The 25,748-nt window shown below is 41.7% G+C and overlaps 1 protein-coding gene across 4 annotated transcripts in view; it reads right to left on the bottom strand.

The window, feature by feature from the left end:
* The window catches only part of RIPOR2 (RHO family interacting cell polarization regulator 2), a 131,565-nt gene that overhangs the window by 24,645 nt on the left and 81,172 nt on the right, over positions 1-25,748 (bottom strand). For all 4 annotated transcript variants that reach the window (XM_066623690.1, XM_066623691.1, XM_066623689.1 and 1 more), the window contains exons 2-12: positions 22,342-22,468; positions 20,322-20,477; positions 18,148-18,226; positions 17,186-17,209; positions 16,141-16,194; positions 13,280-13,429; positions 12,034-12,097; positions 6,196-6,239; positions 4,920-5,045; positions 3,440-3,588; positions 1,989-2,118 (exon numbers count right to left, since the gene is read on the bottom strand). In XM_066623690.1, the coding sequence (XP_066479787.1) occupies positions 1,989-2,118; positions 3,440-3,588; positions 4,920-5,045; positions 6,196-6,239; positions 12,034-12,097; positions 13,280-13,429; positions 16,141-16,194; positions 17,186-17,209; positions 18,148-18,226; positions 20,322-20,477; positions 22,342-22,442 (1,077 nt within the window). In that variant the 5' untranslated portion in view covers positions 22,443-22,468. The remainder of the gene's footprint in view (positions 1-1,988; positions 2,119-3,439; positions 3,589-4,919; positions 5,046-6,195; positions 6,240-12,033; positions 12,098-13,279; positions 13,430-16,140; positions 16,195-17,185; positions 17,210-18,147; positions 18,227-20,321; positions 20,478-22,341; positions 22,469-25,748) is intronic.

Here is a 25,748-nt window from a genome sequence, read left to right as displayed (position 1 = left end):
ACTAGGCATCTCACTAAAGCAGTCTCAGATTCAAGGCATGCATGAAAATAGATAGACCGCTTAAGCAATTCAAAAACATGATTTAGCAGCACAAAGAGAGTTCCACCATCCCAACTCACATAATGTCCTAGCCCTGCTTTAGGCCTCAGCCTTAGAGATGGCAGGTCACTAAAAGAACGACTGCGACGCAGCTTGTCAAAGAAAGGGTCCTGCAGAGCATCTAAAATGGAAAACTGGAGCCTGTCTTGTGGAGGAGGATGCAGCCATTTCTTCAACATTTAAGGCAAAAAGGGGCAGTTAGTTTATTAGAATGTCTGCTTATATGTGAATGAACAATTCAGAGATTAAAAAAAAGACCGTGGACTACTAGAACCAGAGTACTAGAACCAGAAGGCCTCTCTGGTAGCACTCAAGTTACCTAGGGAGGTGTGAATTCAACCCTGCTCCCTTTCAGCAGATGTCATAATGCAGAGCACTAACATAGCTTCTTCCAATTAGTGCAATACAAAATAGTATATCTGTTTTGTGCTGCATATAGGTATATGGTAGAATTACAAGATACCAAAGCTTGAGTAATATTAAGAAATGGCATGTCTGGGAATGTCAAACTTCAAAAGACAATAGTCGATAGCAGTGGTTCCCAAACTTACTGCTGCCATGACACCCTTCATCCATGGAGCCCTGTCATGGTGGCATCATTGCACAAAATCTCATGCAATTGCACAAGATGGTGCAAGATTTCATGCAATCTTGACCCAGAGAGCAGATAAGAACGGGCTGCTCCACCATTCCCCGTCTGCTGTGCAGCAAACTGGGTAGGAGGCCACATCTCCCAAGCCAAGCTCCACATGGGCCGAATCTGGGTCTCAGCAACCTGGATATTCAGCGGTGATGTGATGATGTCAGCGCAGAACTTCTGGCCCCTTTAAAGGAAAAGGTCGCCGACTCCCACTTTATATGAATGGAACGGGCTCCCTCAAAAAGGTGGTCAGGTAGAAAAACCTACCCTGAGACTATCGGGTTCAAATATATCTTCTTATAGGAAGGAGATAGTAAATGATCCTATCCTAAAAATATGTTAGTGCCTTAAAGTAGTCTTATGATATCACTGTGTATATCAGGGGTGCCCAAACCCCGGCCCTGGGGCCACTCGCGGCCCTTAAGGACTCCCAATGCGGCCCTCAGGGAGCCCCCAGTCTCCAATGAGCTTCTGGCCCTCCAGAGATTTGTTGGAGCCCACACTGGCCAGACGCAACTGCTCTCAGTGTGAGGGCGACTGTTTGACCTCGCGCGTGAGCTGTGGGATAAGGGCTCCCTCCATTGCTTGTTGTTTCACGTCTGTAATGCAGTAGCAGCAGCAAAGGAAAGGCCAGCCTTGCTTTGTGCAGGGCCTTTTATAGGACTTGAGCTATTGCAAGACCTTCATTCATTCATAGAAGTTCATCTTTAATATAGTCATTCATGTAAACTTATGTAAATTTATTCAAATTTTAAATGTAAATTAATTCTTTTTTTTCCCAACACAGTGTCAGAGAGACAATGTGGCCCTCCTGCCAAAAACTTCGGACACCCCTGGTGTATATGATCATCCTTTAACCATGTTTCCTGATACTTCTTTACAGCTTTCCAACAATTGAATAAAATGTTCTTCTGTTTAAATTTCAGCATGAGTTAATTTTATAAGTTCAGATTTATCAACAAAGTAGTAGAAAACCTGTCAAATTTTATTTATTTGTAAAGAAACAAATAAAAGTAAAATTAAAGACACTATGGTAACTAAATAATAAAAGATTTGGGAATCAGCAGGTGTTTCTGCAGTTACTAGGAGAAAGGATTTTAACTATTAGGATGCATAGTTAATAAGTTTGCTTTCATAAAAAGCTTAAGGTACCACAATAAAAATATGGCTTGAAACAAAACATTGTTGTATGTTTACTTAACAACTGAAGACCTCACTAAGTAAATGTGAGAGGGGTGCATTGACTCACAAAGAATGAATGGTCCTTGAAGGTTGGTGTTTCTGGAGTGCCTTGACTATACATGGACATCCTTCTTTGGAGAGCAGATGCTTTGTTTGTACTGCCTGTGGATGGGGTCATGTCCTCAACATCAAATGGGCTGCAAAAGCATAAGCCTCTAATTAGAATAAATTACCATTACAAAGATGCTTGCTTTGTTTCCATTTTTAGGTCATTAGAGCAGGGGACAATCCAACTTCAGTAGTGGGGCTCTGTAACCTCTAACAGTACTCACAAGTTCATACCCTTGTTGCCCAATTCTGTTCTTTCCCCCCCCCCCAAACCACCCTAAAAAGACATAGGATGTATCAGGGTGGGGAGAGCAGAGCAGAAGGCTTTGGAAGGGAAAGGGGATTTAAATCTCTTTTCCCTCTGTAAACCTCCTGCCCTTCAATGGGTCTCCTTGGATCTCTGCCTGAATCTCCCACTCCTCACCCCTTGTGCCAGCTTACCAATACCAGTACAGCCTCAAGGAGCCACTGGTGTACACACTGCACCTCTGACTATTTGCACCAGTGGCCTAGAAACACAGGTGTTATGGCTTTTGTGCCACCACAAAGGGCCTTGCAGTGCTGGAGTGAGAGTTCTGGCAGTGCAAGGCCCAGGTAGAACTGGGCTGAAAGTCTATGCAGGTAGAGACTAATTATTCAATCACTCACCTGGATTTAAAAAAAAGCACTATAGCAAATCAATTTCAAAAACAAAGTTTCTTTGCTCCAGTGATTGAAAAACAGCCTTGCTGACCTTTTGACTCTTAAGATAAGAGTCATTAAGAAGACAATCCATCAGCACTTCACTCAGCCCCTCCCTTCACCAATGCAAAATGATCACCTTGCTTTCACGTGCTGGGAGAAGGGAGGGGTCCGAAGGAGAGAGAGAAGGATTGATGGATTTTCAGCCAGCTGCCCTCTCTCTCTCTCTCTCTCATTAAGGAGGCTGTTGTTAAAGGACTGTTCAGTTTTTAAAACTGATTTTAAAGGGATGCATTTTTCCCCTTCTCCAGGGATCAGCACATTCCTTCTCATTTGCAGGGGCCATTCGTGTTGAGTCAAATCCGTGTATAAAAAATCCATGTATAAATAGGCTGGACCTGTACTTCTGGTGCTACCAAACAGCAGGGCACTGAGTACAGGAGAAGAAACATCCTTTATAAGATAGCTCAGCTCAAGAAAATCTATCCACATTTTCATTTCATTTCAGCTAATTTTTAGGTACCTATATATGAAAAAAGAAAACTCTATCTCTAGTAGATCATTATCATCATGTTGATCAGAGTTTGACAAAAGTACATCTTATTAAATCTTACAGTTTTGTACATTTGCAGCACGGAATAGTTCTTTTTTTGGACTTCTTAGCAAGGAAGCAAAAGTCCCACTTGATCTGAAATGATGTTGACACATGGAAGTGCCAGCTCTACTTACTGCCAACTGATTTCCAAGTTCAGCTTTATCGTGCCAAGGTCATTGATGTCCACAGCAACAACCTGAGGCTGAGCAGCAAACAGATCCTTTGTTTCACAGGTAACACTTCCTACCAAAATGTGAGTAGCAAGGCCTTTCACTTCTGTGACCTTTAAAAGGAAAAAGCATTAACAATTAGCAGAGATGCTTGAAAACAGTGTTATATATTTTACTCAGAAATAAGTTCATTGTATTCAGTAAGACTTAGGTTGTAATCATATTTTTCTTACCAGAAACAAACACCTCCAACAATTAGGAACAGTCGGGCCTCACCTATACAGTATACACTGTATACACTGACTGTATACACCATATACAGTCAGGCCTCATCTAACTCAAGGATTTTGTTCTGAGATTGGTGTGCAAAGCCAAAATCATGTATAGTCAAAACTCCCTTAAATCCAACAAATACATACTGTCACTTAAATAAATAAAAGCACAGTATGAGAGACATGCAGCAATTGAAATGGCAGAGGGAGCAGCAGCTTCATTCTCTCATTTCAAGCTCATTCCAGGACATAAACAGAGTAAGTCAAATGTTGGGCAGAATCACCTGCTTTTAAACTATTGTTTTTCTCTGTTTTGGGGGGAGGGGAGGGCTAAGTACATATACTTGAATTCGTGCAAATCAATTGCACGTAAGACGTAGGTTAACAGTACATTAGTTTAATAGACTAGCCCAGAGTCAACAGTCCTGCATTTTGCTTGCTGCATGACATCACAACTTTTCGAAGAGAAAGAAAAGATCAGAGCTTGAATTGCATGCCCATGTATTGTTATGTGACAATCTGCCTGGAAAAGGGACTTTTTTCTTGTCTATGATTTTCTACTGCATGACAGGGAGACAGTCCAGATTGGGATGCTGTTCATTCTGAGTAAGAGGCAGATTTCTTGAAGGTTGTCATCACATTGTTGGGAAACCCTGCTATAGGAGATTGTTCTATTATGTCAAGCCCTACATTCATGTATGGCATGCTCAGACTTCTGAAAGATGCAATATTTGCAATACTGTTCTACTGCCCCATCTGACCATTGCACATCACCTAGATCAAGGCATTAAGAACAGCTCAAGTTAATAACATCTGAATAGTTTTTCAGCCTGTAAAGAAACTCTGGGAGTTGGTCATTATCTTCTGTCAACAAATTCCATATTTTATGTCTAACTTTTCAGTTTTTCTATGAGATTCCATTTTTCATCTTGCACAAGAATTATCAATCAAAACAGTGGAGAGGTAGTAGAACAGTGTGGCAAAGACAAAATTTTCAGAAACCTGCCAGTTGGATTCTTTGTTCCCATATAATACATTTAAAAAGTGCACAATGCCTGGAAGTATATAAGAAAAAATTATAGGTATTTATCCATTCAGTTAATTGTCTTGCGGAAATTAACTTTATGATCACATTTACTTGATGAGTGGCTGCAAAGCTATAGGATTAATACCTTAATGGAGATCAGTCCAACAATAAGAGGGAGGAAGATCATTTCTTCTCCATCCCAGCTTTGCTTGCCATTGATTTCTATTTTGCCTTTCAGCTTCCATCTCTGGCGACCATACCTCATGAAAATCTGTGGAAGAGAAAAGTTGCGTTCTTAACACCCGGCACACTTGTCCTGCCTGTTTTTCCTCTCTCATTCTGCCTTTCTGAACCAATCATAATGAAGATAGGGGGCCAGCAATATAATGGATAATGGCCATTGCTGCCATTTACAGCACACAAGATGGCACAAACACTGATGGAACACTGCTATATATTTGCCTGTTCAGCTCCTTTTTCAAAACAATGCAAACTACATCACTAGCAATTTTTCAGAGAATAAGTTGAATAGATTTGTACCCCATGGTTCCAGAATATTACAAAAAGAAGAAAGCTGGGTGGTGATGTCTACTTTTGTTAAGGGATGCTGTACGCATTTGCAAGGCTGGAAGTGTAGTGTGAACAATGGGTTTTCATGTACTGACATCACATATTGGGGGTGACCAAACATGCTTAAGAGCCTCATACAATAAATATCAGATGTTTGAGAGCCTCAGGAGAGATGTTTGAGAGTTGCAATACTTAATTAAATTCTTAAATATTTTTACTCACCATTGACTTTAAACTTATGTTTTAATCCAGTGGACTCTCAGTTTATACCCGGTATTATAAAGTTTGAAAATTCTTTCTTTTATATCAACTGTGATGCAAAAAGAAGCACAACCACATATTTTCAAGAGCCACACACTAAATGTCAAAGAGCCTCATGTGGCTTGTGAGCTGTGGTTTGGCCACCCCTGTACTATATGAACAAAGTGGTCAAGTCAGAGACGAGGATTATGTTGGGGATTTTAGCCATTCTGTTGATGAGGTTGTATTTGGGGAAGAAGAAAAGGCAGGCATGCACTGTTCTAACTGATCTGTTTCAGTCAGCCTGTCCTGGCTGGATATGGGAGCCACAAGAGGAAGAAAACTTATGCCAAGAACAAAATATTGAGAGTCATGCTGACACCCTTCCAAAACAAAGCTAAAGAAAGATCTGTTGTTATCTCGCTAGCCATCAATCAGTCCTCAAGGGACCAACCTCATAGTCTTTACGTGGGAAAGGCTCAGAGTGCATTCATCCATAAACAGAGAATAGTGGGACCTTTCTTATTGTACAGGATATGAGAACAAGAAGACATGCCATGTAGAAACCTTTGAACATGATGGAAAATGACATTTTTTACAAGGTTACTCACCTCATACTGGTCTCCAGGGCAAAGTCGAGCAAAGCCAGCCAGACCTAGGAGCCAACAACATTTCAGATTCATTTTAGAAGAAACACATGTCCTCTTTTTCTTATGCCAGTGACTGTACACTTGGAACCTGATCACTGACACTCCATAGTGTTGCCAAAGCACTTCTGCCCCTGAGAGAACAACTCTGAAATTCCCCTGCATCCTCCTCTCAACAATGGAGAGGATGCTGATGGCTCCATCCAAATCTTTCAATTGCTGCTTCTCTGCCATGGCAGAAATGGATGTCAGATTTATTATTCTGGTTACCAGGGCTTATGGGATGCATGAAAAGATGCTGGGATAGTCAACAGATTCAATTACTTTGAATTCTGAATGTCTACTTTATTCTGTGTCTAGACTGGATTTGATTGTTGACTACTTCTTAGCAGGCCTTTATGCCCTTTAAGTGCAGCTTTTCAAGGCAGATAAAGAATGAAGCTCCAATTCAAACATCTTCAAACTGGAAATGCATTTGGCAGCATCCTGGTAGAGAAGGCATACAGGCCCTTCTCTTTGACACTCGTCTTACTGCTGGTTTTTCCATGTCCTTTTGCCCAAATCACTGAAATGAGCAGCATTATGTAGTTCTAATCTGAGTAGAAAGGATAACTGACTTCCTCTTTCCTAGTTTGTTTTTTTTAAAAGTTGATGCTTTAAACCCAATTAATAACAGATAAAATCCAGAGAGCATTTTAACTGTTAACTTTTTTAAATCCTTCAATGCTGAATCAGGCAAATTCCTTCAAGCCATTTTATCTTGGTGTCACTTGATGCAGCAAATACTCCATTCAGTATGAGTATACTGACTCCACAGAAATGTACAGGGACTCCCATACACAGAGATAGTCACCAGGAAGTGAGGTGATGTGGGTTGCAACAGCAGTGGATTGTGGGGGGGGGGGGGGAGGATGAGAGTGTGGCAGATTTGGGGTGCTCTTCACCTTGAGTCTGCTGTTGCCACTGCCTCAACCCAGCTCACTGTGAATACAAGCTGTATTGTTCCATTTTCTACCCACTACATGAGAGAATCATTCACCACTTCATTATTGTCAGTTTTTTCAACATGAAAGTACAGAACCTCTACTTTTAATTTCAGAGACTGTGCAAACGAAGGAGCTCCTTCATTCCTATAGTTCTTTAAATAAAACAGAAGTCCCGCACTTCCAGGTATGTGCAAACTGTGCAAGGAGCTCAGTAAGGGCCTTTTTTGGGGGGTAGACTCCATAGGTGGCAGCAGCAGACCCTAAGCAGCACTGGGCAGCATTTTAGTTCATGCCACCCTTGTCCATATACAAGAAAATAAATCTATTCATTTGAGTTCACATGGATCTCTCTCAAGCAATGAAGGGCCAAGCTACACATTACAACAAGGCACATTATTATCAATAGCACATGCTTCCCCCCCCCCCAACATAAACAGCAGCTATGGCAGCCCAATCAGGACTGGATAGGGCATGTGAGAAGGGGGGCTTTAACCCTTGACCACTGCCATAGACCTTGTTTTGATTTGTTTCCCCTTGCCTTTGCTACTACTTTTCCAGAAAGGACAAAATAAGACCTTCTTTCCTTGGCAGGAGCTGTTTAGGAAAAACACGCTAATATATTAATAAAAGAAAAAAGTAATAATAATAAAATAATAAAAGTCAAAAGATGGCAATGAACTCTTGTTGAGAGAAAAAAATTACATAGTTACAGCTTCATCTATATAACTAAAATGACTGCAAGATTCTCAGTCATATGATCTCACTGACAGCACAGATGCATCAGCGTACTACTGTCAGCCTGTTCGACTACAAAAACCTGAATAGTGCATATTGAATGTTATTTATGCTATCACGCAACATGGTGGTGCTGGTGATCTTGATCTGCACCTAAGTTGCTGAACAGTGATATGGAACAAGCAGGGCAGACAGCCCACATACTGAGAGCAGCAAGGAAAGAAAATTGTGTAAGACCAAGGGCCATGGAGTGACTTGGAGTGTTAGTTGCAGCATTCCTGTTTCAGGTCTGTAGGTGGCAGCAGTCCCTTGCAAGTTCCTTTTATCAAAGTTCTTCCTATATTTAAGAGATGTTACAAGATAGTCATTTGCAACACACAAAACAATTACTCTGGAGCAATCTCCCTGAAATGCCTTTGGGAGAGTCTATTGAATGACTCTGGAGTAGGAGGCTGGTAATGGATGGCTATAACACTGTGTGAAATCAGACCACTGTAGCACATTCTTATTATTTATAATAATGCAATGGGACATGTTCCCATCCCATAATGTTTATTGCCATGCTATAAGCAGCCATTCTATTCCCTGTTTTAAAACAATACATAATGGGTCTTATTTACATATTTATTACATTGTGCCCTGTCATTCCAGATTACAGTAGTATTTTAGCCTTGCTGCAGTCCTTTGAGGTTAGCTAGTCATAACTTGCTTGAAGTGAGGAGGAGTTTCCCTCGATAACTGAGAGTGAATGTTGTCTAGAGGAGCTGGAGGCTTCTCCCCTCTCATACATATTTTCTAGCAAGGAAGTACAGGTTACGTAGATTCCACCTTAAGAGTAAATGGTACTGTGCTAATAGTGTTACTGCAACTTCCAAAGGGATAGACATGTTAGTCTATAGAGCAAAAGCAACAAAGAGTCCTGTGATGCTTTGAAGATCAACACATTTATTTCAAAATAAGCTTTCATGGTCTACAGACCACTTCTGTGAAAGTTCATAATGAAATACATTTGTTACCGTACAATCCTCCACATATGTATACAGAAGTACATTCCGTTGAGTTCAGTGGGACTTACTTCCAGGTAAGTGCATATAGAATTGTAGTGTAGTCTTTAAGGTACTACAGGACTCTGTGTTGTTTCTAGTATCAGACACTGTTATGGGGGCAAGCTGGTATGCATTTGTGTTGATCTAACATGAGCGCAGCCAAATCTCCAAAGAGGTTAATCAATGAGGATGCCAAAATTCTCCAGGTTTGAAGGGGGAGCTGGGCAAAGTGCTCCCTGCTGAGACCCCTCCTAAGTTGGTGGACCCCAGGGGACTTCTGTACAATAGCAAGCAGTGACTACCGCAATGACATGATGGTGACAATGGTGCTCCGCTCACTTATGCCTTAACTGGAGGTGTCATTTTAATTTGCACTGCTGAAGCTCAAGAGCAATGCAAAATGTCAAGGACTGGAACAGAATTAAAATGACTGAAGTGGTGCCAAGAAGGAGGGATGAGTTTAGAAGGGGCCCGGTGGCAGTGTAGGCATCAGTGACAGTGTGCCCTCTCAGGATGCACATGTCACTGCAACAACATGAGCACAACCAATACTATGAAGCAACCATGCATCAGCACACCAGTACTGGGAAAAAGACGTCCTGTTTCAGCCAAGAAAGATTTGCCTAGAAATCCTGTGTCAAACCCAGAAACAGGACTTTGATCTCCCAAGTCTCAATATTCTTAATTCATAGGAAATGGTTTCCTTTCAACTGTCACAGAGTATTTGTGAAAGCAGTCGCATTACAGGGAAATGCTGCCCTTATACTAGTGCTTGGTCTAACACAACTTGACATGCCTATGCCCAGCAGTCCCACTCTTATCACTAAAAAGATCTTTGCCTTTGCCCATGAACATAAAAACATCATTTCTCCTGTCCTCCCCTGCTGTGTCAAGACTCAGAACAAAGCAGCCCTCTCTTAGGCTCACATTACCTCCCACTGCCTAATTTATTTATTATTCATAAATAATTAACATTTACTAGCACTCCACTGCTGGTTCTGGCTCCCTTTTGATGCCTTAATTTGCCAACTTGATCTCTGCTGCCCATCTAGCTGATGTGCATCACATCTGCTAGAAACCCACATGGACATCTTAAGCAAACAGAAGTGTAAGAAAACCAGTGAAAAGCACAGACCTCTGGATATTCCCACGTGGACCACAATCAACACTGCACCCTCCTAGATTGGAACTGCTCTAAAGTATATTTTAGCCAAAAGAAAATAGTGTTTCTAAGGCCAGATATTTAACTTAGATCTTGTCATATACTGTACTGCTAGGATTATATTTCCAGCTTCTGGAAACACAGAATGACCCAAGACTCTCACTCCAGAGTCTTTATGTGTTCTTACCCCATTCTTACCTACATTCTGTGAAAACCTTATGTTCCCTGTGTTGAAGGAAATGATTTAAGTCCATGCAGACAGGAGAAGCAGACTTTCCTAATGTCACTATACTGATGACAATATTTCCCTTCAACCCACAGTGATGTCAGCAATAGACCCCTGTACATGTTACTGATAAGACACACAAAAAAGGGGGAAAAGGGGGGGGGAAATACCTCCTAGCGACAACTGCTAGTAATAAAACGTTGGGTTCTCATCCTGTGCACATCAAGGCTAAAACTCAGCTTTGGCATCAAGCCTCACCATTCTGATAACCCACCCTGTGCTGTCTGGAGCTTCTCTGTACTGAAGCTGTGTATTGCTCTCTTTTAGTTTGAGAAGATGGGTTAAGGCTGAGACCCAGACACGTGCTGAGCAACTTCTTTTGAGGATCCCCGAGCACAATCCTATGTTCTGCTGTAAGGCACAGCAAAACATATAATCACGCTCCTTGAAATAAATGCATCTCAAAACTATTTTATATTGTATGTGCTTTAGGGGAACTCTTTGTCCTGCAATAAAGTGAAAGTACATATTATAGTCCATCAAGGAAGAAGGAGACTGAGGGCTCAGTCCTATCCAACTTTCCAGCACTGGTGCAGCCACAATTAAGTCCCAAGGTAAGGGAACAAATGATCCCATACCTTGCGGAGGCCTCTGTGACTGTCCCCCACACTACAGAATGCAGCACATGTCCCATTTGGAAAGTTGGATAGGATGGGGCCCTCATTCTGCTTTTGAACTAGACTGGTATTCTGGCATTCAAAGATGCTGAGACCATTTCTCAGCCTGAAGCAGGAAGAGAAATTTCCAGAGACCAACTGCTTATAATGGGGAGCAGGCAGACGGCAATGCCTCTCTTCTGCTGATGGGAGTGGAAGCTGTATAATCACTCCAGGTCAATTAAGCTGGTATTTCTCTGTTGATGGGATATCTACATTTCAAGGCAAGTACAAGTTCATATGATTTACAAAGATACACATACATGCACAAAGAAGACTTCCACATTACAAACACATACATGCATGCATGTATGACATATGTGTGAAAACATAGCCCTTGATTATTTACTGATTCACCAAAGTTATCAAAAAGTATGGCAGATTTCTTTCTGCTAAAAATGCATCTGTACCATCCACACTTTGTAATTTGATGGGTAGGCTTAATACTCAAGCCAACTAGAACAAAGCTTGACTTCAGAAAATATATTACCTTTTGGTTAATGTGTGTATTAAAGACTCTCTCTCTCTCTCTCTCTCTCTCTCTCTCTCTCTGAGTGTGGCCTGGGTAGGTCATTGGGCAGGTATGCAGAGCCTCTGGCATTTGTGGTGCCAGAAGGCAGCACACCTGTCATACCGCCATAATTGGACTTATGGCAGCAGATCGCAAGATCCATAGGCCCAGGATAGACTTGGGCCTTCATTACCTCTTACCCTTCCAAAGCAACAGGAAAGATCTGGATTGTTCACTGTAAAATTATTGACACCCCAATATTTATATTATCTTCCATTTGCATTGGGTGTAAGGCAGAGATGGGTTCTGAAGCCTCCATAACCAATGTGGTTGTGCGCTTGGCGCTTTCAGAAACACACGCACACGGAGCTCTCACTTCACTATTTGTGCCGCAAAAGAAAAAAAAGACAAATCAATTACCTTTCATCTTGATGCAAAACTTCCCTATTAGGTTTTCCAGCTCTCCTTCAATGGTACACATATTCTGTATAAGCAAACAGAAGCTGACATAAAAACCATGCAAAATGATGATACAAAGGTGATTTAAAATAAATTCTCTCTGTTTTTATTATACATAGTTGTAAAACCATTTCTGAGATAGCTCTGAAAAGGGGCTGTGAGAGGGGGAAAGAAAGTCAGGCTGGGTGGAAATGAGGTTCTGTCCCTGGAACTTGCCACTTTCAACGTCCAGGGTGTTGACTTACTCACAGGAGGTAAAGCAGGAGGTGATGGTGCAAGCAACTCCCGTTCTGTTGCTTGCACCAGTATTAGACTCAGCTTGGAAGCTCCTTTAGATACCATTTCTAGAGAGCCTTGCTTATTTATGGCTTCCTGGTTCATGTACAATCAGTCAGTACAATCCTATGCATGTCTACTCAGAAGTAAGTCCCACTGTGTTCAATGGGGCTTACTCCCAGGGAAGCGGGCATAGGATTTCAGGCAGTGAAATGTATATGTGTGAAATAATCACAAATTAAGATTTATATCCACTAATCTCCACACAGCAATGTTTGGATGTCTGAAGTAGCTTTCAGTCCTCCTGTTCTCAGACTGGCACCTTTCTGTTAGGGGTTTCCTTCCAAGGTTCCTTTCAGCCCTTCCATTTATGAACTCAGCCAGCCTCAGTCCCCCAGATGTCTCTCTCCCCAACTATACTTCCAGCCAGCATCTTATCCCAGCAGCTGTGATCCTACCTTATAACTCTCAGAGAAGAGCTCCTAGAGCTCATGCTCTTATGTGAATGCACGACATATGTGGAAACCACATCACTGACATTTTACTAGTCACATTATCTGTTTAAAATCTGTAACACAAGGCAGATGTGATTGCAGGCGTAATTACACCTGCAAATCTCCCTTTATGTGGGAAGAAAACAGTTGTAGTGCTTTTACTTGAAGTTATCCAAACATTGTTCTCTTGGAAATTTGTATGAGTAAGAGGAAGACCAAATTATAAGCCCCCTCTTTGGTAGTGCAATGCACATGTTGCACACCGCAATAGTTCTTAGTGGTAATTAATCAGAGAATGTAATTAATCAGAGAATTTCATCATAGGTTTTATGGCTACAACTCAGTCAATATTCCTACTATAATGAGTGGCAAATTCAATAGGCTAGGTTGAAGTAGACCAGGTTGAAGTAGACCAGGTTAATGAGATAATGGCGTACCTCTGTGTACTCTTTGAAGCTTTTGTTGATTTCTGACAGACTCTCTCTAGCAGCCTTGCTGGCAGGGGACATCCCAAAGGCTTGTTTCATTTTGCTGGCACCATCACGGAGCCTCCTTTGGATACAATAGGCTTCAAAGAGTTCGTCCACCTGGTAGGAACAGTGATTTAAAAGAAAAAAAAAAGCTCAAAAGATGATAATGGAGCAATTTCCACTCATAATTCTTACTACAGGCTAATTTTGCAATGTTTATATGTTGTTTATATGCCCACTATGTTGTACGCATACACACACTTTGTATTTATACAACATTCATTTTAAAAGACTAATAGCAACAAAAGATATCTTTTCAACAGTATGGAAATCCACCACAAATACCCTTTCGCAGATGCAGTGGGGCTAGTGTTGCATTCTGAAGGGGAATTTTGCAGGCTGGAGGTCTCATCAAAGTAAGGGAAAATCTGTCTGCTTGCCCTGGGCAAAGTCTCAACTGAGCAATGGGTCTACTTGGGCCTGTGTGAGCTACATAGCTGGTGCAAGTCCACATGCACCTGTTTTGGCAGATCAGGATTGGGAAGGGGGATAGGTTATGGCATGTGCCACTGATCCTGCTCCTGGGGCCCAATCTGCCCATCTTCTGCCCCTGTCACCACCATCCCCTGCCCCATTACATACCTCCTCCCCCTCCCCCACCCCATGCAGCTTGGTTTGGAAAATATCGTGTCTGGCACGCACTACTTCTTCTCCTGGCACGTGCGGGCTAATGGGGGCCCACATGGGCCTCTGCTGTCACTGTCGCAAAGCTCTTTATGACACATTTGTGACTGCAAGCACTGGCGCACACACTTTGAACTGTGCCTTTACAAGACACAGATCTCTGTGAACGCTCTTTCTAACTAACAACAGTGTCATGCTTCAACCCTCACAGTTCAGAACTAGTGGAAGATTCACAAGTCACTTTAATAGGTCTTTAAGTGGAATGGCCTTGGAAGGTCAGGCTGCCTGTCTCCATTCTAAAGAGCTACTATAAATAGTTGTCACTTGTTATTTACTTCTGTTGACTAGGGTGGGGTACACATTCTCTGTCTCTGCTTGCCTTAACAGAGTGACCACAAACCCATCTGCTGTGTTACAGAGTTGTCATTAGTTGCTTCATTTCCTGTTTTCCTTGCTTTGTTTCCTGTTCAGAATTTCATTGCAAGGTACTGGAAGGCACTTTACACTGATCCTATTCTAATCTAAAGTTCTGCTACTTTCCATTAAGAACTTATCTAGAGTGGTTATTTACATGTTGGCCTTATACAACCTTGCATCACACGAAGCTCCTTTAATTTGGCACTGTGGGTTGCAGAACAGTATGCTAATACATTGGACAATTTGCACATGGGTTTTTCGCTATAGCAACTCAATTTTCTTCAAAACACTGAAATCAACCTGTTCTGAGTGGGAGGAACTTGAACAGAAAGTACATGGCTGCATGGTATTTTGCTGGCAGGGGACACATTATTTTAGAATCTGTTTTCTTGATCTTTAAGCATGGGAATAATGAAGAAGTGGTTGTGTTCTAGGTGCTCCACCAGAGCAGTTTTAAGTGGAATTAAGTACAGACAAAGGGAGGGAAGCACCAAGGAGACTGGAGGCTTAAATTTTTTTTTTTTTTAAGTCTCAAAATAACACTGGAAAGAGAGACAGTTATTGGATAGTCTGGCCAGGGCATTTTTGCATATCACCTACTTCAGGGGCAAAAAGATTTTGTTCCACCTATTGTAGTTCATTCAAAATATGTTGCTTCAACATGAAGCATGAACAAAATTTGAATGAAAACAAACCATCTCTTATTTGCATCTATGGGGAAAGTGAACTGTGGCACTTGGAAACACAACTGAAGCACAGGCAAAACTTGCAAGCCAACAATGAGATGGAGTGGCCCAGCTTTACTGAACCAGCCTTTCCTAATGGGAATTCTATGGGCCGTGCAAACAGATGCATTGAACCTCCCTGGGATGCGTTGAGTCCCACCAATATCCTAGCAGGGGGCATCAGCATCATCCCAGTGGGATATCACTGGGATATACCCAGTGGGAATGAAGAAGCACACCCATTTCAAACACCACCTGGTGATCTTTGAAATCCCAGTACACACTGGCAGTAGTAGCCATAGGGATGAGTTGGCCTGGGGCTTGGTTTTGTCCCAGGGCCCATAGCAAACTGGTGCTGGTACCATATCAGACTTTCTCTCTACAAACCCCACCCATCAAAATAATGAGCATTTACCAATATGAAATAAGTTAGGCATGTGAAAGATAGAACCAAACAGAAACATAATTTAAAATAGATTTTACTAGTTTGATATCTGAATTGGATGAATTTTGTTTCAGGCAGAGGGTTTAATTGTCATGCTTGAGTTCAGGAAGAACTTGTTCTCTGACCAGCAACAGGATGGAAAACAGGACAAATCATGGCACAGATGAATGTTGCATGTATGGTGTTACTGGGCCCACCTCCCCTTGCAGTATACCTCAGGGAAGTGCGATGAATGAGTTTCCAATGTGTGTGTGTAGTTCATATATATTGCTGTAGCGCAGATGGGCTAGTATCCCTCTTGCTCACTGCACAAAAAGTATTCTTTCATTTTGCAAGTTTTCTGCAGCATACAAAGTTGCCCTCAGTACTGAAAACTCTTTGGCAGCACTTGACCCCCCACGCCTACTTTGGAGCAGACACTGCATGTCCTAACCTAAATCTACTTGAAGAAGTGCTTTGTGAGGAGCTTTCTCTGGAATACAGGATAATGCTAGACAGGCTTTTGATAAACAGCTTAAGAACAAAGTTAGAAGCAAGATGAAAGGATAGCTGATTACCTTGCTGATATGGAACTCCAGCTTTCTCATATATCTTTCAATTGCTTTCATTTGCTACAAAATAAATTAAAAATAATTAGAATGAGAAGAATGACTGACATCTGAACTCAGCTTGACTGATTTGCACTTCTGCAGAACTCCCTTTTTACTACGTAATATTCTCATGTAAAACCAGTTTGACCTTCAAAAAGGAACATAGCCATTCTTTAGAAACAGAACACTTTTCATTTCATAGTGATTTTCTGTGCATAAAAACAGAATCATAGACTACCAAATGTAATCCTAACACTTAACACAATGAACAAATCAGTGAGTTGTGTTTTTTTTTGGAGGGTGGAGGAACAGAAAAAGGCTTTTAGGTTAATGTAAGCAATGCCTTTCCAGTCTTTTTTCTGGCTCCCTTCCCTCTCCCTCCTAATAAAATAGTAATTGTGTTCCAAACACTGTCAAGCACTTGCTGAAAGCAGTACTGAATGCACACTGCAAATGCCTTAGGCCAGTGTTCTTCAACCTGGGAGTCAAGACCTCCCAGGGGTCACTATGCCTCAAATGCAGGGGGGGGGGGTCACGCCTAGAGTTTTATTTATGCAAGCCCATGAAAACCATTCTGTGTGCACCTGTGGATACAACACAGCAGAAGATATTTGATGTTCCAAATGTCAGAAATTGTTGGTTTTTTTCTGAAATATATCTTTATCGGTAAATATTTTTTACTTCAGGTTTGGAAATGTTTACTCTGACTTTTTTATTCTCATACTTTTTTTATTTTGGGGTCATGGTACAAAAAAGATTGCAGACCACTGCTATAGACTACAATCCTCAAATTACTTTCTTTCAAATAACGTTTTTTCTTGGAAAAGACTATTGCAAATGAATGGTTTTAAGGACTGGGGATGAATAGTCTCATCCCAGCTCTTCCATAACTGGTCTCCCTTCCAATTGGTGTCACTTGTATTGGGAGCCCTGCAACAAATCGCACGTTTTACTGTCACTTAGGACTGGGCTCTTATCTGTTTTAGAATGCTTTGCCAACAGGGAAACATACCTTGTCTAGATCATACAGTACCCCCTGTAATGAACAAAATAAAAAAGATTAATAGCACATTAGAGTCCAATGAAGCCAAAATAAACTGTGTTCAGGAATATAGCCTGCAGAACAGATAAATATGGAACTATCCCAAGTAACCCCATCAGCCTAAGCAGAACATAAATAGCTTCTTAATTTTGCTCTGATCACCATCATGAGAAGGGTGAAAGTTTGCTCCACCTTCTTTTAAACAGTCTGAGGGTGCAATCCAGAAATGAGGATGGGCCAGTGCCCAAAGGTGTTGCGAAAGTGTTTTAAAGCACTTTCACACCACTGGAAGAGCAAGGAGGCCGATGTGAGCTCTGCTCAACCAGCCCAGAATGTAAGCCTGCACCGGTCGAGTCCGATGGCATGGAAGTCTTAAGGTGCCCAGGAGAGGAGTAAGATACCTCTTAAGGTGGTGTAGATCTGAGTAGCCCCACTGGGGCTGCTATGGTTTTACCTGGGGGTAAGGGAAAGTGATTCCCCCTTGTCCTGGGCTGAGCTGCTTTTGGCTCCAATCCTGCTCTGGATGTGGGGCAGGCCTTCTGGCCTGCCCGTTCCAGGGCAGGTAAGGATTGGGCTGCCCATTGGTTTAAAGATGTATAAAATACAGTAGTATTTACAGGGGAGGTGTCTGTTCCAGGACCCTTCCCCCATGGATACTGAATTCTGCAATGAGATTCGCAGGGGGACAGAGTGGCAGCAGAATTACTTACCTGGGTTATGGGGATCAGAAAGAGGGTTGCCACCTCCTTACATCCTCTGCCTGGTGTTTTTTTCAAAACAAGCCAAGTGCTAAGGATGTTGGGAGTGGGACTGGTGGCAGAATTTTAGCACTGTTTCACATGCCAGTTCAACTTGGGCCAGGCCTGCCCATTTCCTCCTGCCCCCCACTTAACAGGTAACACTCGGATGTTCCGAATCCTGTGATAACATACCAGCCGTGAGTTTCTTTTCATATCCTTTAACTGAGCAGTCAACTTATCCAGCTCTGTTTGATGCACTTCCAGATATTCACTGTAAAGATAAAACAAGAAGGGAAACATCAGCCCTGTGACTTTTCAGTAGAGATGGACTGACTGATGATCCTATTGAAGGAAAATTTTTGTAAAAGTGTTACTCTTGGTACAAACTGCTTAAACAAGTATAGTGTTTTTAATGATGCTGGGTTAGCTTTCCTTTTTTTAAGTAAAAAAGTTCCTCCAATGGAAAATTAGTCATAAAAGTTGCCATAAAAAGTTGGATTGCATTATGATGTACAACAGAAAAAATTATATGGATTTGATAATTTTGTGTGTGTGTGTGTGTGTGTGTGTGTGTGTGTGTGTGTGTGTGAGAGAGAGAGAGAGAGAGAGAGAGAGAAATATTTCAAATCACCATAGAGGACAGAAATTAAAACTTTAGGAAACATTTGTACTGAAAGTTGCTTTTTAAACATCCAAATGAGTTTTAGAAAGATTAAACACATTACTGAAACTTCTTGTAATTTTCTATGTTTTGTCAGAAATTAATGTCACTACAATGCATTTTGAAGAATAGTTAATCATGCTATACGTTTATATAATTTTAAGCACAGCGTGTCTTCAAAGGCTTGGAGCAAGTAACTTTTAGAGGAGAACCCCATGCATCTCCCTTACAATGGACATGCATTGTAGAGCACAACCCTTACAATGGAAGTAAGTTCCATTGTGTCCAATGGGGCTTACTTCCAGGAAAGTTTATATAGGAGCGCAGCCTTAGAAACATGTAATAACATTTAGTGCCCAATCCTATGTATGCCTGCTCAGGCTGAGTCCTATTATAGTAAATGGGGCTTACTCCCAAGTAAGTGTGGATAGGATTGCAGCCTAAGTATAATCCACCAACAGGTTTCTCGAATCTGAATTATGAAATAGTCAAGTGGTGTTCTTGTACTGCTCCTTTTAATTTCAATGGAGTTTGCAAAGATCAACCTCCTGATGGATTGTACCATTAAAGTTTGTTTGTTTGTTTGTTTGTTTTAAAGCCAGCATTCATTCCTGATTCTAAATGCTTGTCAAATAAAAAGGTCTTTATGGTCCTCTATCATCTACTGAGAAGAACCCTACATGTCCCGAATAGGCACATTACAATAGCAAGAGTATATAGTGAGGTGTTCTTGCTGGTTTCTCCTTGAGCATTGAAACTCATTCCTTCACAATGTAGAGGAAGCTGAAACTAAAGTCCTCAAAACAAACTGAGTTACATTGTAGTGGACGTGACCACAGCAGAATATTCAGAAAATCACATAGGAGTCAATGACACTAATCTGGGTTGGGAAATAAGGGCCAGTTCACATTATTTAGGCATGCAGCACTTACAATAATAACCTAGGCCAAAGATTCCCAAAGTGTGCACTGTGATGCCCTGAGGCATCACAATGTGACTCCAGAGGTGTTGCAGGTACTGCACTGGCTGAGCCACTCTGCAGCACTAGCGAGAGAGCACAGAACAGTCTCTGCTCCATTGAGAGCCACGCACCCTTGTTTTTGGGGTCCACCCACCCTTCCTTATCATTTTTTAATTGATTTTCAAGTCTTTTTTTTTCCAGGTGTGACCTGGAAGTAAGTGCTGATGACACCACTGTATTGTGCATCAACAGCACTTGCTTCTGGGTTCAGTGACAGGCACCATCAGAGGCATGGCATCATATCACAGGTCAGTTTGGGAACCACTAGCCTAGACTCTGTCTTCAGCCTGTTTAAAGTTGGTTGTATAACTGTATTGGGCTTTGGCATGCCACCACAAACCACATAACTGTGGGATAATGGTAGCATGCCAGAAGTCAAATACAGGCCCACAGCAGAACACAACCAAGATTATCTTGGTTGGAATCTGACATGGGCTAGATATTTCCTGCAGCTGCTATATATTGAAATAGTGATGTAAAAGTCAGCCCCAAGTCTGCTGGATTCAGTTTGCCTGAAAAGTTGTGTGAATCAGCCCTGAAATATAAAAGGAATTTCTTCCCCCTTGGAAACTGGGAAACCTATTTTGATATCAGAAGCTGAATTTTTATTCATTTCAGGGTAATCACATTTTCTCGGCCGAGTAGCCAAGACATTCAGTGCTCCAGAAGAATAAACACTCTTACTCCAGTCCATTCTTTAAGGCCTTGTAAACTTCTTCCATTCTTTCAGGCTGAGGCTCTTTAGGAGTGCCACTGTTCTTGTGTCCCAAATTGTGAGTTTTTTTAACCTTTGCTTGGGGTTTCTTGAGACCAGAGGAATTTTCAATAAAGGAGTTACACCTGCAAAATGAACATTAAAAGAGTATAGAGTGGGGAAGAAAAGCAATAAATCATGATTATCTGTTTATCCCAACAGAGAATTGCTTAAGGAGCTTTCCTTAACTTAATCTGGCCTGGCTAAAAGCAATCCACTTACAGTGCTGCCTGCCAGAGGACAATGTTTATGGGTTAATAAGTCTAGGCCAACATGACACATGGCCTATCTGCATTTGATTTTCAACTTACTGAAATTTTCAGTGCCCTTAGCATTCCACTGCTTTTGATTTATTTACATCTGTAGCCTGCCCCATTGCAAGGGCTCAGATTGGGTAACAACAGATTTATACCACACATATACAACAACAGATCTTGTAGCACCTTAAAGGATAATTAAATTATTTCAATGTAAGTTTTCACAGACTGCAGATTATAATATGCTGCGATAAACCAACTAGTATTTGAGGAGGTACAAGACACTTTCTTGTTTTCGCTGCAACAGACTAACAAGGCTACCCCTTTGGAAGTCCATACATATACAATGAATCTTAAAAACAGGAAAAGAAAATAACCTTGATAGATAGCTTAATAAGTTGCTTTGTATTGTGGTTCATGAAGATAACTTGATTGCACTTTCTAGTTATTGTATTGGGGATCGTGTTGCCTATTAGCCATTTTGATTTATATTAAGGCAAGGTATAATTATTGCAACTAAATTAATGTGCAGTTCAAATGAGCTGTACTCTTCAGGTTCCAGTCATTTCTAGGGCCGGACTTAGGAGCTGCAGGACCCAACACTGAACATTTTTTGGGAGGTCCCACCTCCCCTCTGTGGGGCATCTCCACTCACTGGAACGAACTGCAGTGATGAGCTTCTGGGTGACCCATTTCGAGCCATTTGGACCCAGGGCAGGCAGACAGGCCACATACAGCAACACTCCACTTGCCATGCTCTGTAGCCAATGCTCCAATTCCATGTTGGAGTGTCAGCTATAGAACGAAGTGGTGGCTGAAGTGTGACCAATAGGCTGAAGTGCCCTAAGGCTGGCCCAGGTCATTTCAAATGAGCTTGTGTAGGCAGATGCATGATGGTATGTTTTTAACTTATTTCAGCCTAGGTGTGCTTAACCCTAGTTGCCTAAATGAAAAACAAGTTTGGCAACAATGCTAAAAATGCTAATGAGAGCTAGCCTGATCCTGAGAATCATTTGCACTATTATAATGCAGAGCAGACAGTTAGCTAGAGAAAACATATGGAAAGAAAAACAAGATAGGCACGAACACAAAAATAGGGTGAAAACAAAATGGGTTACAACCTGTCACAGACTCCTTGCCCCAGCTCTGGTTTATAGTGCTAACTGCTATTTAAAAAAAAATAAAATTAAAATCCAACTTTCTGAGTTTTGCACTTGCACTTACCACTCCAGGCTTGAGAACTATGGTTTAAAATGGCATATTAAAAAACCCATTACCTGATTAGCAGCAAAGATAATCTATCAAACTTTTAAAATTAAACTGCATCTCAACCCAATCAGGCTGTTTGATTCAGCTCTGAGATACTGAGCCTACAGGGGAAGGGAGTAGGGTGGAGAAGAAGATTATTTCCTTTTCATTTGGCATGCATACACCCCATATATTGCAGAGCTGATTAGGAACCTTGCTAGAATTAGACAGCAGGACAAGTGAAGGAGATAATCTTTGGTAACGCTACAGCTATTTCCTCTTTTTCTATTTGTTTTTACTATGAGTCTGCCCATGGATAGGTTGCCAAATCTATAAAAGAAGCATCTTTTGCTATCTTTTGTAAAGTGGGATAAAAACAGTATATACTCAAAGAGGGCTTTTTCAGTTTATAAGCAGAATGCGTAGCTTTGGAGTTGGTACTTGCCTGGATCGCCGTTCTTGAAGACCACTGAAGCCAGCAAAGGACTGACTTCTAATAATTCCATTAGGGCCTCCTGGGGAGAATGAATGTGATCCTACTGACATGATTTCAGAGAGCCTGGAAGGTATTCCTGCAAGATAACAATAAAAAGGTCAGCAACAATGGAAAGCTACCCAGACACAGCCTGCCACACTCTTGCTCAGAAAACTAAAAGGTAAAAAAATGGCATGAATCACAAGATGATTACAAACTGGAAAGTGTCTGAGTTGTGATACAACTATTTCCTAAGCCCATTAGGGCTGCATTAGAAGGACAACAACAGGTAACTGAGGTAGAGACGTGAGATATGTCCAGTTCTGTGAATTTTTCTACTGTGTTTCCAAATGCTCACAAACATCCATTGAAAGGACACTGCATAGTGTCCTGAAAATCTTTGTTTTTCTAAACAATATTTGAGCATATAGGATTCCCCTCCCCCCAAAATGACTTGGGCAAACAGATTTGCATTACCCTTGGTTTTATCTTTGACTCCTTCTCCTTCATTCATTCTCCATATACATATCTATTGCCAAGGTATGTCACTTCTCCCTTTACAACTTCATGAAACCCCCCCCCCCCCAAATGGCCCATCCTCTCTGACCTCCAGCAGAAACTCTAGTTCATGCCCTGTTCATTTCTTGCCCAGCAACCTTCTTCTCCCTGGTCCCCCACTGTCTTACCTCAGCCTCCAGTACTCTGTACCCAGAGTACTGGGTACAGTACTCTGTACTCTGGGTACTCTGGGTACTCTGGGTACCCAGTACTCTGTTGCTAAAATCATTCATCCCTGTCACTGGTGGGATTACATCATACCCCTCCTTGAATCCCTGCACTAGTTTCTTGTCTGTTTCCAGTTCCAGCACAAACTCCTGGTCCATCATTTCAAAGTTCTTTGTGACTTCCTCTGGTTTACTTCTTTGTCCTCATGTCCTGTTATACTCTTAACTGTGATCTTTGCTTCTCTGGCTCCACCACCCTCATTCACTCCTGCTACTCCAGATGGCTCTGCCCTTTCTCCTTTGCTGCCCCTTATGCCTCGAACTCTCCCCCAAGTCACCTGCAGGGTGTCTCCTGCTTCCTACAAATCCCAGCTCAAAATCCTTCTTTTCCATGAAGCCTTCAGCAGTATCCCCTAGCCTAGTCCAGTGGTTCCCAAACTTACTGTGGTCACTGCACCCTTCTTTCACAGCAGGAAGAAGAGGCTGCAGGTGCCTGCGGGCGCTGTAGTGCATAGTTTGGGAACCACTAGCCTACTGCAACTGACAGCACAATCCCACTGGGGCTGCCATCCCACAGCCTTTCCCCTCCCAGACACCACAAAGTGCCTTGTGACATGTTTGCGATAGCCATTGTTGGGGCAGCACTGCCCAGCATTAGGATTGGGCTGTAAGCCTTAGTGTGTGTACATGAAATAATCACATTCTTTTGTATTCACCTGACACCCCTCCCCATCCTCTGCCATCTGCCTTGCGTCTATTTTTAGATTGTGAGACCCTTGGGACAAGAACTTGTCTTTTTGTCTACTGTAAAGCACAATGCACTGTGATGGTGCTAAAAAAAATTAGTGACTAAATAATAATAATGACTATTTGTGCTATTTGTGGAGGAAGATACACATCCCACTGAGAGCAATGCAATGCTGAGAGACACCTGCATTTAGAGGTAAAATCCAAGGTACATTCTCATAATAAATAGTTGTTACCATGCTCCTGGGCATTATGGTCTGTTATACTGTTTTTATATTATGGTGCATGTTGTATAGAATGTGTGGGTGAGTGTGTAGAGTGTGATTGTTGGAACTGTAGTATATATTTATGCTTGTATCTCAAAGGTGCATAAATTTCGTTGTGTTGTAGCACAATGACAATAAAGTTACTACTACTACTAAATATTCAGCCTCTCCGTGTACACCTATCTGCCTACCTTGTGCAACAGTTTGTACACCAACCAGTCAATTATTTGTTTCACGACAGAACAAAAATTGAATAGAATCATACATGAAGAAGGCTCAGAATTATTGTCAACACCAGTGAAACAATAATGTCTATACCAAAAACTGACTCTGGCAGAATACCAAGGCATTCCTACTCTGCCTAAGTATCTTCATTATCAGGAGAGAGAGAAACCTAGCAAATGAAGATCTTGTAGATGTATGTAATCTAGGAACTGAAAGTAATCTAGGAACTGGGCTCTGTGGCCCCAATCCTATTCAAGACCATGCTGGAGAAGTGCATGCTCCGCCAGTGCACCAGGCCTTTGCACTGTTGCAAAAGCACAGTAAAACACTATGCAACAGCACGGATGCTGAAGCAATGTCTGCTGGAGCAAGTAAGTGTGGGGGAGGGTGGGGAGTGGGATTGGGGAGGGTGTTGGCGATAGCGGTAATGGGCAGATAGAGCCCAGGAGAGGAGTAAGATCAGCAGAGCCAGTGCACATCACATCCTATCATATCCTAACTTGATCCTGATGTGCATCAACTTGGATTTGTGCCAGTGATATTGATGGCGCAGGTCTGAGTTGACACAATGTGGATGCTGGGATTTACCCCACAGCAAAGGGACAAACATGCCCTTATTATGAGAAGACATCCAGGAGCAGATATTCCCCACAGGATGCAGCAGAGCACCAAGGAGTGTAAGCATTCCCACCTCTCTGAGAAGAAGCTATCTAGGAATGAAATTATTATTACGTATACTAGTTTCACACTGCAACGTGCTCTACTACTGCAATCTATTTTCAAACATTTCTGATTCAGGCACGGATTAGTCTTATATCCTGAATAAGTTCAGAATGTTAACCAGCAGGGGTGCAAAATAGACACATGCACACACACACATACATGCACGTACATTAAAGCAACTGAGCATATGCTTGGCTTATGTGAGATGCACTGTGAACTTGAAGGTTGACCCTAGAGGATGTTGTGAAAGTAAGAGTTCAGTACCACTGACAGGCAAATTAGGATCAATGGCAAAAACATTCTACAGCAGATCAAACAGCAGAAGGATAACAAGGATTGGTGTTAATTATGATGAGTTATTCTGAATATAATGAGCTGCTTCACAGTCAAAAGCCTCCTTCTGTCAAAATAAAACAACACACTACGGAAACAATATATTCCATCAGATCCATGTTAATGCACATATTGGGTAAGAAGCTAGCTGTTTCTGTGGAATGGATTTGCAAGCCAGTCTGAAGCGAGATGTTTGTTATGTGTGTCCATATATAAAACTGAGAGTGAGAGAGAAAAATAACTCATATTTGTATAATTAGGAATGCTCAAGCCTGTAACTATCTAGATCAGCATTTCAAAAAGTGTGCTCCTAGGAGATAAGGGAAACACTGAGACCTCTTTAGGACTCTACGAATAC

The sequence above is a fragment of the Tiliqua scincoides genome, chromosome 4, assembly GCF_035046505.1.
Source record: "Tiliqua scincoides isolate rTilSci1 chromosome 4, rTilSci1.hap2, whole genome shotgun sequence".
In the NCBI taxonomy this organism is placed as follows: domain Eukaryota; kingdom Metazoa; phylum Chordata; class Lepidosauria; order Squamata; family Scincidae; genus Tiliqua; species Tiliqua scincoides.
The sequence above is the reverse complement of the archived record's forward strand: the minus strand, read 5'-3'. Positions and strand labels throughout refer to the sequence as shown.